General features: G+C 34.5%; 1 protein-coding gene across 13 annotated transcripts; it reads right to left on the bottom strand.

Moving 5' to 3' along the window:
• Positions 1-2,485: 2,485 nt before the first annotated feature.
• On the bottom strand, positions 2,486-7,151 carry LOC147402236 (heat stress transcription factor A-7a-like). 13 transcript variants are annotated; one of them, XM_086443830.1, is made up of 5 exons: positions 6,222-7,151; positions 4,312-5,442; positions 4,148-4,212; positions 3,991-4,059; positions 2,486-3,880 (listed from the first exon to the last, which is right to left on the bottom strand). In XM_086443830.1, exons 1-2 carry the CDS (start codon positions 6,513-6,515, stop codon positions 4,672-4,674), a joined length of 1,065 nt encoding a protein of 354 aa, XP_086299956.1. In that variant the 5' UTR covers positions 6,516-7,151; the 3' UTR covers positions 2,486-3,880; positions 3,991-4,059; positions 4,148-4,212; positions 4,312-4,671. The 13 variants fall into 13 exon arrangements, with proteins under 13 accessions (XP_086299956.1, XP_086299953.1, XP_086299954.1 ...); XM_086443827.1 differs by having other exon boundaries at positions 2,486-3,725; positions 3,818-3,880; positions 3,991-4,212; XM_086443828.1 differs by having other exon boundaries at positions 2,486-3,530; positions 3,625-3,725; positions 3,818-4,212.
• Between the last annotated feature and the right edge of the window lie 6,753 nt (positions 7,152-13,904).

The following is a 13,904-nucleotide window of genomic DNA, read 5'->3' on the forward strand; positions in this document are numbered from 1 at the left end:
TATGGATCTCACAAAAATTGTTTCAAAATCAGTGTCTATTCTTTGCAGAAATTTCTGACCAAGAAAGAGATGTCCTAATAATGTGCTGATAACCGAATTAGAATCTAAAGACAAGTCAAAAAAAATCGAGTGTTGATTAGTAAAAGAACCTATAGAACAAAGAGTGACCAGTGGTCCGAAATTGACTGAATAGCGTTCCAAAATTGACCAATCATTTAACTATAGCTATAAACTAGGAAGTTAGGCTTAGACATTTGATTTTAAGCATGTTGTGAGATGTCTAGTATTCTTATTGGGCTTTGACTTCAAGAGGCAAGGCAGTATCAAAAAGGACTTTTCCTGATGCGAAGTGGGCTCGGCCTAAATCAGGTTAGGCTACTCGATAAGGGCCATGTGGGGGTTCAGAGGCAATGCCCCCAAGGCTATTTATATATATATAGATATTGTATTTCGAGTAGGATTTCTTTATGTTTTCGCTTTGTACGATTCCTTGTGGCTGTGGACAGAGAGTCTGCGATCTTTATCATTGATAGTAGATTTTTCTCCTTCTACTCCGTGGATGTTGGTAATTTGCCAAACCACATAAATCTTGTGTGTTCGTTTTGTTTTTTTTTATCTTTACTCTTGTCCCACTTCTGCCCAACAAAGCAACATTAGCTCCCTAGGCCTCTCTTTTACTGTAGGGAATGTCCAAGGCATTGTCACAAAATTCTCCGCATTTTTTCAAAGATCAAGAAATATTCGTTGAATAAGGCATCAGCTGATTAAATCAACGAATTGACAAATTAATGGGTGATACCATCATCTTCAACCTTCATTCTTTTCTTTCTTCGAAAATCTTGTTAAACATTCTTTAGTATTTTTTCAAATTCATAAAAGTTTGTGTCATACAACTCTGTAGAAGCACTTCATACAATTGAAGTGAGTGACAACAAAAGGAAAAAAAAAATGCAGTAAAAATAGGAATGTAATTTTCCATGAAAACAAATTATCATCCACATCTAATCATGGAATGATCGCACAGATTAGAGTTTTCAAAACTTGCAAATCCTAGATGTAGTTGGGCTTTTCTGGACTACATATACTCAAAAGTGATTTCATTTTCCATTTTGGAGAATGGTTCTCCTGCTGGCCTAGTTGATGATCTGGAGAATCATTCACATACAATCAGCCTCGTTGGTTATACTTGCATGTATTGGTCCTATTAAATCTGGACCATGGGATCACCAATGCCTAAGTTGGCCTGGCCACTTTCGGACTACACCACTAATGAGCATCGAGAACAAATTCTTTTCACATCACACTGACGACTAAATGTGGATGAAAGATTTCGGATCACGTACCTTGTAATCTAATCAAGCCTTGTAATAGTGTTAACCAACCAACTACTCTAAAAGACTGATCTGTTGGAGAAGGGAAGAACTATGAATATAAGAGGGTCACGGGGCTTAACTGGGATATGACACTCCCAAGAGTGGAGGAAAATATACACTCAACAAATAGGCTGCATAAGGTGCCATGATGGTCTAACATTACTTGCATGACTTGTACATCATACAAATAGATCACATTGTGTGCCACAGGAGATGCCACATGCACTCCTGTTGTGGATCCTTTCCACTTGGAATCGAGCAAAGTGGACTAGTTCGTAAGGTTTGGTGGTTGTGAAGGGACAACGATGACACATGGATAGAACCATGGGTGGCCCAATGAAGGTCTCTCACGGAACGAAAGCTAAGAAAGTATTGGACTTACGTGATAAGGCTCCCGTACTAAACAAGTAATTAAAACCATCCCCAAGAGACCCACTTGAGCTCGCCTCGACTCCTGTTCTCTATTCCTCTGCTTCGTGTCCTGCACCACTCTATCCATCATTGATGCAGTGATGACCAAATGACAACTGACTTGGTTTAGATAGAAATCAGAGCCCACCACATCCATTTGGTGGTAGACATGTGCATCCACACGGGCCTCACATAGTTGTTATGTGGCCCAAGCTCAACTTAAGTTGCTAAAAATGTTCTTATTTCCGTGCTCAATGTGAAAGACAGGATTGATGTAGGGCCAATCCATGCCTCAAGAATTAGGTTTGCACGATTAGAGTTGGAACCGTTGAAAAGGTTCAATTTGATCTTGAACATGTTTTATCTAGATGGCTGTTTGGCGTGCATATGTGCGGAGTGATGGGCCCAAATTCAAGCGTTTACAGCCCCAGGGTGTTGCCATCAAATGGCATCGAAAACCATGAGTGCACTGGCATGATATCTTCCAACTCCCAAGGGTATAGGATCTCTGCACTCTTTCATTGAATGGGTCACAGTCCAATATACAAGAAAGCAACCCAAAAAAATTTTAATCCATTATTTTTTTTTTTTTTCTTTTTCTCCAAGCAGAAACTGTCTCCCATGAGCCCATAAAATTGCAGGTTTAGATAAGACCAACTTTAAGTGCACATTGTGGGCCCGGAATGGTCTCAGTGGATCAATTGGATAAGTCTGGATCCATTCAGTATGTGCTACATGGATATGTTTACAATCAAGAATATAAATGTTACATTGCCACTTATCGACAGAACAGAAAAACCAAAAACAAAAACAAAACAAAACAAAAAAAAAGACAGAATTGCAGAAATAAGTACATAAAACTAAGGACTGTTAGTTGGATCAAATATAGCCTTGACATATATATTGCTCCAAAACTTCTTTTTCTATAAAAAACCTTACTTCATTTTAAAATTTTATTTATTTATTTATTATAAGAACATAATTTAAAAATACAGACTATGAGAGAAAAAAGGCTAGGGGCAATTATATCTGTAAAGGCAGTCTTTAGGTCATATTTTTAGTGGCAAACTGGCAAGAAATTGTGCTTCAATGAAATTTTCTCAAAAATCTAAAACCCCAAAAAATCAGGTACCAACTACTGCTTTGGAAATCAAAGAAACCATCTTGGAGTCTGTTTGAGATTGGAGCAACCATTATTCTACTCATCTTCTGTTGAGAAATCTACACTCCATTGAAAAATAAATGAAACTTATATATTAAAAAAAAAAACTAGCAAACAAATCAGTTGGAATGAGTAAATAGAGAACTGTGGGGTCAAGAAAAACTACACCACCACCATTTTGGGGTCTGTTTGAGGTTGGAGGAACCCCCCTCTTGAACTCTTATCTTCTGTTGAGTAATCTACATTCCATTACATAAAATTGATTAAAACCATCAAGCAAGACTATTGGGGTGTGCGTGTATATAGAGAAGTGAGGTCGAGAAAACTACAACACTACCATTTTGGGGTCTGTTTGAGGTTTGAGCCAACCCCTCTTCAATTCATCTTCTGTTGAGCAATCTACATTCTATTACATAAAACTGATTAAAACCATCAAGCAAGTCATTTGTGTGTGAGTGTGTGTGGGTGGGGGCGGTTGTATATAGAGAAGTGAGGTTGAAAAACTACAACACCACCATTTTGGGGTCTGTTTGAGGTTTGAGCCAACCCCCTCTTCCACTCAGCTTCTTTTAGCTAGCTACATTCTTGAAAAATGCATGAAACATATTAATAAACCAGGCAAACAAATCAGTTGGGAGTGAGAATATAGAGAAGTGGGGTCAATAAAAACTACAGCACCAATTTGGGGTCTGTTTGAGGTTGGAGCCACCCCTCTTGAACTCTTTATCTTTATCTTTTTTTTGATTGATCTCTTGAACTCTTATCTTCTGTTCAGCAATCTACATTCCATTACATAAAACCGATTAAAACCGTCAAACAAGTCAATTGGGGTGTGTAAATAAAAGTGAGGTTGAGAAAACTACAACACAACCATTTTGAGGTCTGTTTGAGGTTTGAGCCAACCCCTTCTTCAACTCATCTTCTGTTGAGCAATCTAAACTTCATTGAAAAACGCACAAAACTTATTATTAAAAATAAAAAGCCAGCAAACAAATCAGTTGGAGAGAGATTATAGAGAAGTAGGGTCAAGAAAAACTACAACACCAATTTGGGGTTCGTTTGAGGTTTGGGCCAACCCCTCTTCATCTCATCTTCTCTTTAGCAATCTACACTCTTGAAAAATGGATGAAACATAAAACCCAGGAAACAAATCAGTTGGAATGAGAATATAGAGAAGTGGGGTCAAGAAAAACTACAAAACCAATTTGGGGTCTTTTTGAGGTTTGAGCCAACCCCTTCTTGGACTCTTATCTTCTGTTCAGCAATCTACCTTCCATTGAAAAATACATAAAACTTATTAAAATCATCAAAGCAAACCTGGAGTATGTGTACATAGAGAAGTTAAGTTGAGAAAAATACAAAAACCTTATGACAAATCAAGACAAGATAAGAAAAGACTCTTCCATGCTAAGGCTGCAAGCTGCTAAGACAAGAGAAATGAGAGGGACAGATTCAAAGAAGTTTACTGAAAAACAAACAATTTGGAAGAACACAGCAACACAAGACACTTCTAAGGATACACAGCTTGGTTTTCTTCCCTTCTCTCATTAACTGCTTTTTGTATCTACTAGTGGTCCTGTCAAGAGAGAAATGATTCCATATGAAAATTTCTAATTTTTCCTAGCTGTTTTAGAGAGAACCCATGGTGTCTCCTACCAAGACAAGCGAATTGAAGCCATGGAATCGAAGTGGAGGATCACCAAAGCCGAATAAGTTTGAACTTCATTACTTTGGGCTGGTACCCAAAAAACCAAATTGATCAGCCAAGACACACATGTCTTCATCTTCTCCTTCCATGTCTAACCTCTCGTTGAAAAATTCCTCCCAGAACAACTCATCCAGAGCATTGTCTTCTTCACTCTCGAGTTCTTGTTCTTGTTCTTGCTCTCCTTCTGCTTCCTCTGGCTCTCCACCTCTACTAAATCCTTGAATTTCCAATGCAAGTGTCTCCAACTCCGAGACTTCAAATCCATAAAAATTGTCAAAGTCCCAAGGTTCGGATTTGACGGTGTTCCCTCTTTCGACACCTCGGCTTGACTCACCCGTTCCAATATCACTAGGCCCTTGACCAATTGGCCTTCTTCGTTTCTTAGTAACCAATTCGAATGCCTTTTTTCTCTCTTTCTGTTGAACCAATTGTTGTATAAAAGTTGAATTATGCATTGCCCTTGCCAAGAACGTCATCATTTGTTGTTGCTTTTGCTCTGCTCCTTGAAGCCTTAGATCCATAGCTTCAAGATGCATTTGAGATTTCTGCTGTTGTTGCCTCAGTTTGACTAGATCTGTCCTTAGAACCTGTTTGTCACGCCTCAATTGATCGATCTCTCCATCTAAATCCAACAGCCCGACTTCGACATAAGGCCCCAAAGTAGGCTGTTGAAGGGGAGGCTGAGAAGGTGCTTTCTTCCTCCTGATGTACTTCAGTAGATGCTTCTGCCCTCTTAGAAATCCTTCATTTGCAAACTCCCATCTATCTGGATCCACTTTTCTAAAGCCCTGAATGAATCAAATCTCACACTTAAGACCAAAATCCAAGTACCCCAATTTTGAACCGAACCTTATTAATTCTAACAACCCCAAAGAGTAACAAAGAAGCCCATCAAAATTGAAGAATCAGAGACAAAATCAGCACTATTATGAAAATCAGCTTAGAAACAGTAACCTGTGTAATTGAAATAACCATTAAATCTAACAATTCCACTGAGATCAAAGAAACCATCAAATTTTTTTAAAAAAATGAGATAACTAAACCACCATGAATATGGAAATTCAAGAACAAGAACAAAAGCATTTTAGTAATTCAATAATAAAGCATTAAAAACAATTTCTACTTGTTAAAACATGAACAAAAAACCAATAATAAAGAAAATCATATATGAAACAAGCCAGCCTACCAGAAACCTTTTATAAAGAAAGTGAAGTTCTAAAAAAAATGCCAATAGCTTCATGAACATAAGCATTTTCTAAAGAGCCCACACATGATTGTTAAACAAAATTCTCTCATAACCACCCACATTCATGAAAAACCCAAAAAACCAGGAGAGAGAGAGAGAGATGAAACAAACCAATCTATTAAAAACTGCATTAAAGAGAGGGATTAAAAAAACATTAGACCCACTTCATGAACATAAACATTTCAGTAGTCAAATCTAAAGGAACCCATATGGTAATTTTGATCAAAATTCAACAAAAATAATTCTACTTGTTCTATTGAACTAAAATTAGATCAGCAATTCTAAGTACTTAATATCATTGATTAAAAAAAAGACACTTACATAGGTGTTGAGCTGCCTAATAAAACTGGAGAAGTTGTTGTGCTTGAAGTATCTGGGGAGAAGATTCATCGAGAATGTGTGGAGATCCCATACAACAAAGCTATTGGCCCCTCTGCTCCAAGAAACTACATGGTCTGTGCTTGGGTCATCGATCATATCGAAGGTCTTTGTAAGAAAAGGAGGAGGGCCTGTGTCATGGAGGCCCTCCATTGGCTGTGGAGGAGGAGGAGGAACCATCAACAGTTCACTTGAGTCCCATGGAAACTCTTCTTTCACTGGGTTTGAAGGATTCATGATTGGGACATGAACACAAGTGCTAAAATCATTTATTTTTATTCTTCTTATGAGAAATTAAATTTGATTGTTGAACAGTAATATAGATCAAATGGGTCGTTTCTTCTTCTTTGGGTATTAAATCAAATGGGTTCTTATTGAAAATGCAGTTTACTACATAGGAATATTAAACATGAGATTTCTTAAAGAATAAAGTCTTCAATGAAATGGGTTTGGTTTTGGTTGAAAATGAGATTTTCTTTGACAAAAAGTTTCTAAACAGAAATGGGTTTTGTTTGAAATCCAAAGAAATCTCAAAGAGAAAGAGAGAGAGAAGCAAAAAAAAGTAAAGAAAAAGCCCAAAAACCACAAATGAAGCAAGTAAGCTAGGTCCTTGAGGCAAAAATTAACTTCAGTTATGATTAAAAGATTATGAAAAGAGATCGAAGGACAAAAGGAATCTTACTTAATATTCTTCTTTCTTCTTTTAGCAATCTTCTAAGATTTTACACAACTCAAAAACAAGTATCTATGGAGATGGTTTTATAGGAACTCCATAGGAATTTAAAAATTGTAAAAAAAAATTAGAAGTTTCGAAGAAGGATTCAAGATCGCTAGAACATCTACATTAAATTTTCTATGTACTATATAGTGTCAGTTTGTACCTCTTCTTATCTCTCTTATTATGAGAAGAAAGTGCTAGAAAGTTCTCAAACTTGCAACTTGCAACTTGCAAGTGGGAGGTGTGGAGGGTTCCTGGTTGTATCTTGTGTGTGGGACCCACATTAAATTAAGGGTAAGAGTGGTTTTGGTAGCCAAACCTGGTTTTACAGCAATACCATTGGCGGTTTTCAAAGGCCAAAGGACCCCACATAAATTGGATGACATCATTGCTTTGTTGGGTGGGTAGGGTGGAAGAGAAAAATATCAAGGGAAAAAAATATTATTTTATTTCATAGATAGAACTGCTATTGGCACCTCAACTTTTACTTATTACACTCGATTAAAAATAAAAATAAATAGATTCTTGAATTAAGTAAAAGTTGGGGTGCCAATAAAAGATCTTGTGTGTATACACGCCTGTGCCAGATTTCTATTTTTTGGGGTTAGGATATTATACGAGGACTCTAATCATAATCGTAAATAACTATTGAAATTATTTAAATGATTGTTATAATTTTTTATATTGTTGAGATTATAATTTGAACTAAACCCTTTAAATATTTGAAGAGTGTTTTAATCTTGAGCTGTGATGAATCGACATGGCAAAATATTAGCAAGTGATGTGGCAAAGGGACAAAATCTTAGATCTTTTTCTTCGAGATATGCAAAGAAAAGATCAACGATTCTTTACCTTTGCCATGTCAGTCATGTACCACATATGTTTTGTTTGGCTGATTTATCATTTGTCTTTTATCTTTATTTGGGGTGTAATAAATAATTTAAGAAATTGAAGTGCAGTAAATAAAAGTGGGGGGTGCAATTAGTAGCTCACTTCAGATAGAGATGAGGTCTATTATCATCAATACACCTTGTCTTGCATGCCCTCACAAAATTCACGGAAACCCTACAAGTTTGGACAGACAAAACTTTTGATCTGGTGTTGATAAGTTGGATAGAAGAAAGGATACGGAGTAGGAGTTAGAGGTGTGCACTTGATCTGATTGATTTGTGTCAACTAAGAGATGGTCTACCATCAATGCCTTGATGGATGAATTTGTTGGGACAATAAACTAACTGACAGATGTCTGATTTCTAATTCTAACTCGTCAAATGTTGAGTCAAACACTTGGGAGATTTTGATTGGTTAGAAGCAAATCAATCCAAGTTAACTTGATTAATATATTCTCGTGGCGTGCCACTACACCGCCCATCGATAGCTGCGAAACACCTCGGCGATTTCAATTGGCTATACTTTGTATACTAGGAATTTAAACACCAATAAATGTCCACGTGTCCATTAAAAATTAAGAATTGAGATAATCTGACAACCCTGCGAGGCATATTCAATCGAGAACTGAAGATATTTACCTCTCGAAATATAAAATTGTACTTTCCCATAAAAATATATATATTATGAAGGAATCATGTATCCCAAGATGTATAGATCTACAATTCTTGAACTGACCACTTCAAGAGAGTCGATTGAGTATGCCACATGGGATAGTTTGATTATCACGACTCTTAAATTAATATTCACACTTCTCCAAGTTTTATTTTTAATTTTTCTCTTCATGGCTCTGCGTGCATTCCACCTCACTTTTGGATAAGGTTCTTGTTAGTGTGTGTCTTTAGGGACACGTTAACGTGTAATAAATACACTTGGGAAATTGAAATTTGTATCGAAAATATATTAAAAAAATATTTTTTTTTACCAAAATATCTCAAGATGTGTATTCTCAAAGTGTATTTATTGCATTTTAACGTGTGCCCTAACAACACTCTTTGCATAATTTGGCAATCTAATTTGTTCAATATACGAGGGAGAATGATGGCAAAGACTTATTTGCTGTAAATATGTACTAAAAAGTCTAATGGTTGAGAATTTGCATTCTTTAAAGCACGTTTTATATAACGTCACTCTAAAATCCACTTTTTGAATATATTTTTTTAAACTACCTAAACTACCCTTCAACAACAACGTTTGAAGAAGCTATGCAATTTCAAATGTAGTCCTTCTTCGATTTAGTGAATAGCTGAGATACCCCCCTAAATCTTAGGATTGATGACATGTCCCTTGACCTTGGTCTTCTCCTATTGATTAACCAAAATATCTAAGTGATGATGACGACCAAGAGGATCATCATGACTCAAGTTATTTTTGATGTGTAGGTAGACCAATCTAAAGTCCTAACACATTTCAACCTCTTCAAATATATCTTAAATTTATTAAAACGTTTAACAATAATTTTAAATAATTATAATGTAGTTGTAATATTCGACACAAATGCTCATCAAATCAAATCAACTAGAAGACTTTTAAGTCGATAAATAAGTCAAATAAAATTATATTAATTTTACAAATATTATCTTAAATAAAGAAAAATATTTTTTTTTATTCTTCACAGTTATTATGTATAACTCGATCAAATTTTTTACCTTACCAGGTGCATTTTCGAGTTGACTCGACAAGTTGGTTCCATCGAGTTTAGAAAAGTAACTGTAAAATCCAATAGAGCCGATAAAAACTTTCTATACATCGTTATCAACTTGATTGGATGTCTCACAAAGTCAATCCCAAACTAGATGGAACCAATTTTCCTAGTCATCTTGAAAATGCACCAAGTCAAGTTGGAAACTTGGCAAGTTAGTTGGTTATAAGTCAATATCTTTTATTAATTTTATATATTAAATATTATTTTGTAAATATTCATATAATTAACATAGTTATATTTAATTCATTTGTCGACTCAGAAGTTTTTGAGTTTTTTCGATCCAATAAATATTGGAATTGAATTTTAAAACTATGTTTTAAATATTTAAAGGGCCTAAGTATTCTAGACCTTCGATCGGTCTACCTATACCCAAAAATTAATTTGATGATGATCATCATCAACATTGACATCATCTAAGAGAATGAGATGCCAATTTTGAAAAGATAAAACAAGGGTTAGTTGGTCATTTAACTTATTTTTCATCAATCTAAAAGAGAAGACTATGGTCAAGGAGTTATCTCTCAAACAAACACAGTTGTTGTTAATAGGGTAGTTGTGGTATTTTTTTGATAAAGACTTTCAAAATTCCTATTTAGACTAATATTTTAAAAAATATGTATTAAAGAGTCCATCTTTTTTATTAAGGGACTTGTCAGTACATATCTCTATAATACACCTACTTCATGATTCAATTTTAGAAGTAATTAGAGATGAAACTTGAAAGTGGATTTTTTCATACTTTTAAGACCACAAAAATGTGGAACATATAATTTGCATTCGAATTGTTGGAACCCTTTAAGAGATTTGTCGACTCTCAATTTGTTTGATGGAAATTTTGAGATACTCGAGTAAATTTAATTGCAAAAATATTTGTTTGAGTAGATTTTTGTTTATATAGCAATCTAAAGGGCAAAGTCAAAGCCACAACAATAATAAAAGAATAATGTTGAAGTGACCTTAAGATTGGACCTCATATTGTACACTCTGACGTGAAAATGTATGAAAATCATAGATGCTTTTCTCTAGGTACAAGTGAAAAAGCATCTTTTGCTCATATCCACTTTCATGTCAAGATGTGTGATATGAGGTAAAATCTTGAGGTCACTGCAGCACTACTCATAATAAAAAGATTTAACCCAAAGATTGTAGTCTCTTAGATGAATCTTGTTCCACCATCCCATTACGTCCAAATCCAAAAGAAATTATAATTAAAAATAAAATCGTGTTGGGGTGACCTCAAGATTATACCTCATATCTTACTTTCCTGACATGGAAGTGTGTATGGACCATATAAATGTTTTTTCACTCGTATCTCAATGAAAAGCATCTATGACTCCTACATACTTCCACGTAAAAAAAAGTGAGGTTTGAGGTACAATCTTGAGGTCACTTCATCGCTATTCTTAAAAATAAATTCATATATGCTTTCACTATCTTTTCATCCACAACTCCACGTCTTTTTGGGCCTTATTTTGTTTTTTTTTAAGCCATCAATTTGAATGTCTTCTAACGAAAACTGTAATCATTCTTCGTTGAACACACTCAAACCATCTGAATCGTCTCTCTTATTTTATCATTTATTGGAGCTAATCTTATATTTTCTTGAATGCATTCATTTATTGGTGGTTGTCACAATTGAATGGGTGATGTGATGGTGCTAGTCACGACAATGGTGGTTGTGGCGATGGCGAGGGTAAGAAAACACGTCATATTAAATACCAATCGCAACAATGAAGTTGGTGGTAGTGATTGTGATGGCTACAATGACGGTGGCTTCGACAATGATGGTGGTGATGGTAGAGATTGACAAGTGTTAAATTTGGTTTTGAACGAAGGTTGAAAGACAACGGAGAGTGAGAGATTTGAAGATGAAAAAAATATAACGATTTTTATTTCCTTTGAAAATTAATATACCACCTAAATGGTATCTTATTATTTCTTTTGGACTCCACTAATCCAAATCATGTTTCGTTGATCAACACATTAGAAATTAGATTGGAAAATCCTAGAGTGATTGTGTTTTTTTTTATTGCATTTCACACTACGTTGACGTGGTAGTTTGCTCAGAATCATGGATGCTTTGCACTCGTATCTCAAGGAAAAGCATCTATGATTCTGAGCACAGAAACACAATGTGAAACACAGTAAAAAAATGCAGTCACCCTACGAAGACTCAATTAGATTGAAGGTTGATTTCTTGCTATTAATAGAAATATCTCATCAGGTTGATTTTTTTTTTTTTTAATAATTTTTTTCCCTAAATTTAAGATTTCAACTTTACCTTTGCATCCTATAAAACCATATTTAAAATATATATATATTATCTTTGAAAAATAAGAGATTTATAATATTATGTTTTGTTAATTTTACTATACAAACCCCAAAATTTTTAAAATACCATTAAATAAAACAAAGATCCTCATTGTTTTATAGCCTAAGATGAAATATATATTTTAAATATACTTATGAAAGAAAAATAAAAATAATGATAAGGAGACTACTAACGTCCCATCTAAATTTGATATCCAGGCTTTTATTTTGAGCCAAGAGTTCATGGTTGAGTGGACCCATATGATTGTCATATGGGCTTTTTTTCACTACAACTGATAAAACTGATATCCAGGCTTTTATTTTCAGCCACAAGTTCATGGTTGAGTGGGCCCATTTGATTATCAAATGGGCTTTTTTTATCATTACAAATGATAAAACTGACATCCAGGCTTTTATTTTGAGCCAAGCGTTCATAGTTGAGTGGGCCCAAATGACTGCTATGTGTCTCTTTTGGTCGCTACAAATGAGATAACACACACTCTCTCTCTGTCTCTCAAAAATTTAAGGTGATTTGACATGCCCTCCACTTCATGACAAACATTTGAGATATTCCTACGCTTTCAAACTGATGAGATATTTCTATTAATAAAATGGCCTAATGAGATGATGGCCCAAGCATTCCTAAATGGCATAAAAACCAATGATTTTTCTCCAAGACTATTCATGTCTAACTTCTTAGTTAAAAGAAAAAATTACCTAATAGTCCCTGGCATTAATTTTTCTTTTAATATAGTTATTGACTATTGCGGGTTATCAAAATAATCCATTGGTAAATCCCTCTTTTCAAAGCAGGCCATGAGCCTCACTTTTGGACATTTCTCATGATTCAAATGTCGAAATTGCCCTAACCATTCAAATTCATTATTTTTCGTCCAAAAAAATTGAATTTTGTCGAGTTTTGGAGACTCCATTCCCATAAAATGGATTTGAGAAGGAAGGAAAAGCTATTTTCAAAGGGAAGGGGGAGGGGAGGGGGTGGGGGGGGGGGGTGTTTCAAGCATTTTGAAGATGTACGCAAAAAATTAGGTTTTTCAATTATTTTACTTCCTTTTTAGATAAAATTTGATTAAGGATGGTTCTTTTAGTTTGAAATCTGCACAAATCATTATGTCAAGTTTTAAGTCGATCATTGTACTTTAGTTGAAAAAATTCGAAAAAATAAAATCGAGTGGATTTTATAACATCGAGGTCAACAAATTTTTTTTAAATATTATTGTCAAGATCACCAATTTTTTAATTATTGTTGACCTCACCAATAATTTTAAAAAATTTTGTTGACCTCGACAATAAAAAAAATTTGGTGAGGATGACAATAATTAAACAATGGGTGACTTAGACAACATTTTTTTTTATAAAAATTGTCGACCTCAATGTTATAAAACCCACCTGATTTCATTTCTTTTTTTGAGTTTTTCCAACTAAAATACATGAAAAATTTGACTTAAAACTTGACATAACAACTTGTGTAAATGCTTTCAAGCCAAAAGAACTATCCTTCATCGATTTTCATTCAAAAAGGAAACAAAACAATTATAAAACCCAAATTTTTTACATACATCTTCAAAATGCTTGAAAAAGTCTTTGAAAATGACTTCTTTCTTTTCAAATTCTTTTAATTGGAATGGAGTCTCCAAAACTCGATTGGAATGATAGAAATCTAAATTTTTTGGACGAAAACGATGAATTTGAATGATTAAGGCAATTTCGACATTTCAATCGTGAGGTTCAGGGACTGTTTTGAAAAGAGAGATTTACTAAATGGACTATTTTGATAACCTGCAAAGGTCAAAGACTAAATTGAAAGAAAAATTAGCACAAGAGACCATTAAGTAATTATCCTTTATTAAAACCTTACCTTCAACTTCTAACGATTCTCTCTACTTCAAAAATTGGAATTTTAAGGAAATAGAGAACAATTTATTTT

This window comes from Akebia trifoliata, chromosome 5 (assembly GCF_017979445.1).
Source record: "Akebia trifoliata isolate Shusen 1 chromosome 5, ASM1797944v1, whole genome shotgun sequence".
Lineage (NCBI taxonomy): Eukaryota > Viridiplantae > Streptophyta > Magnoliopsida > Ranunculales > Lardizabalaceae > Akebia > Akebia trifoliata.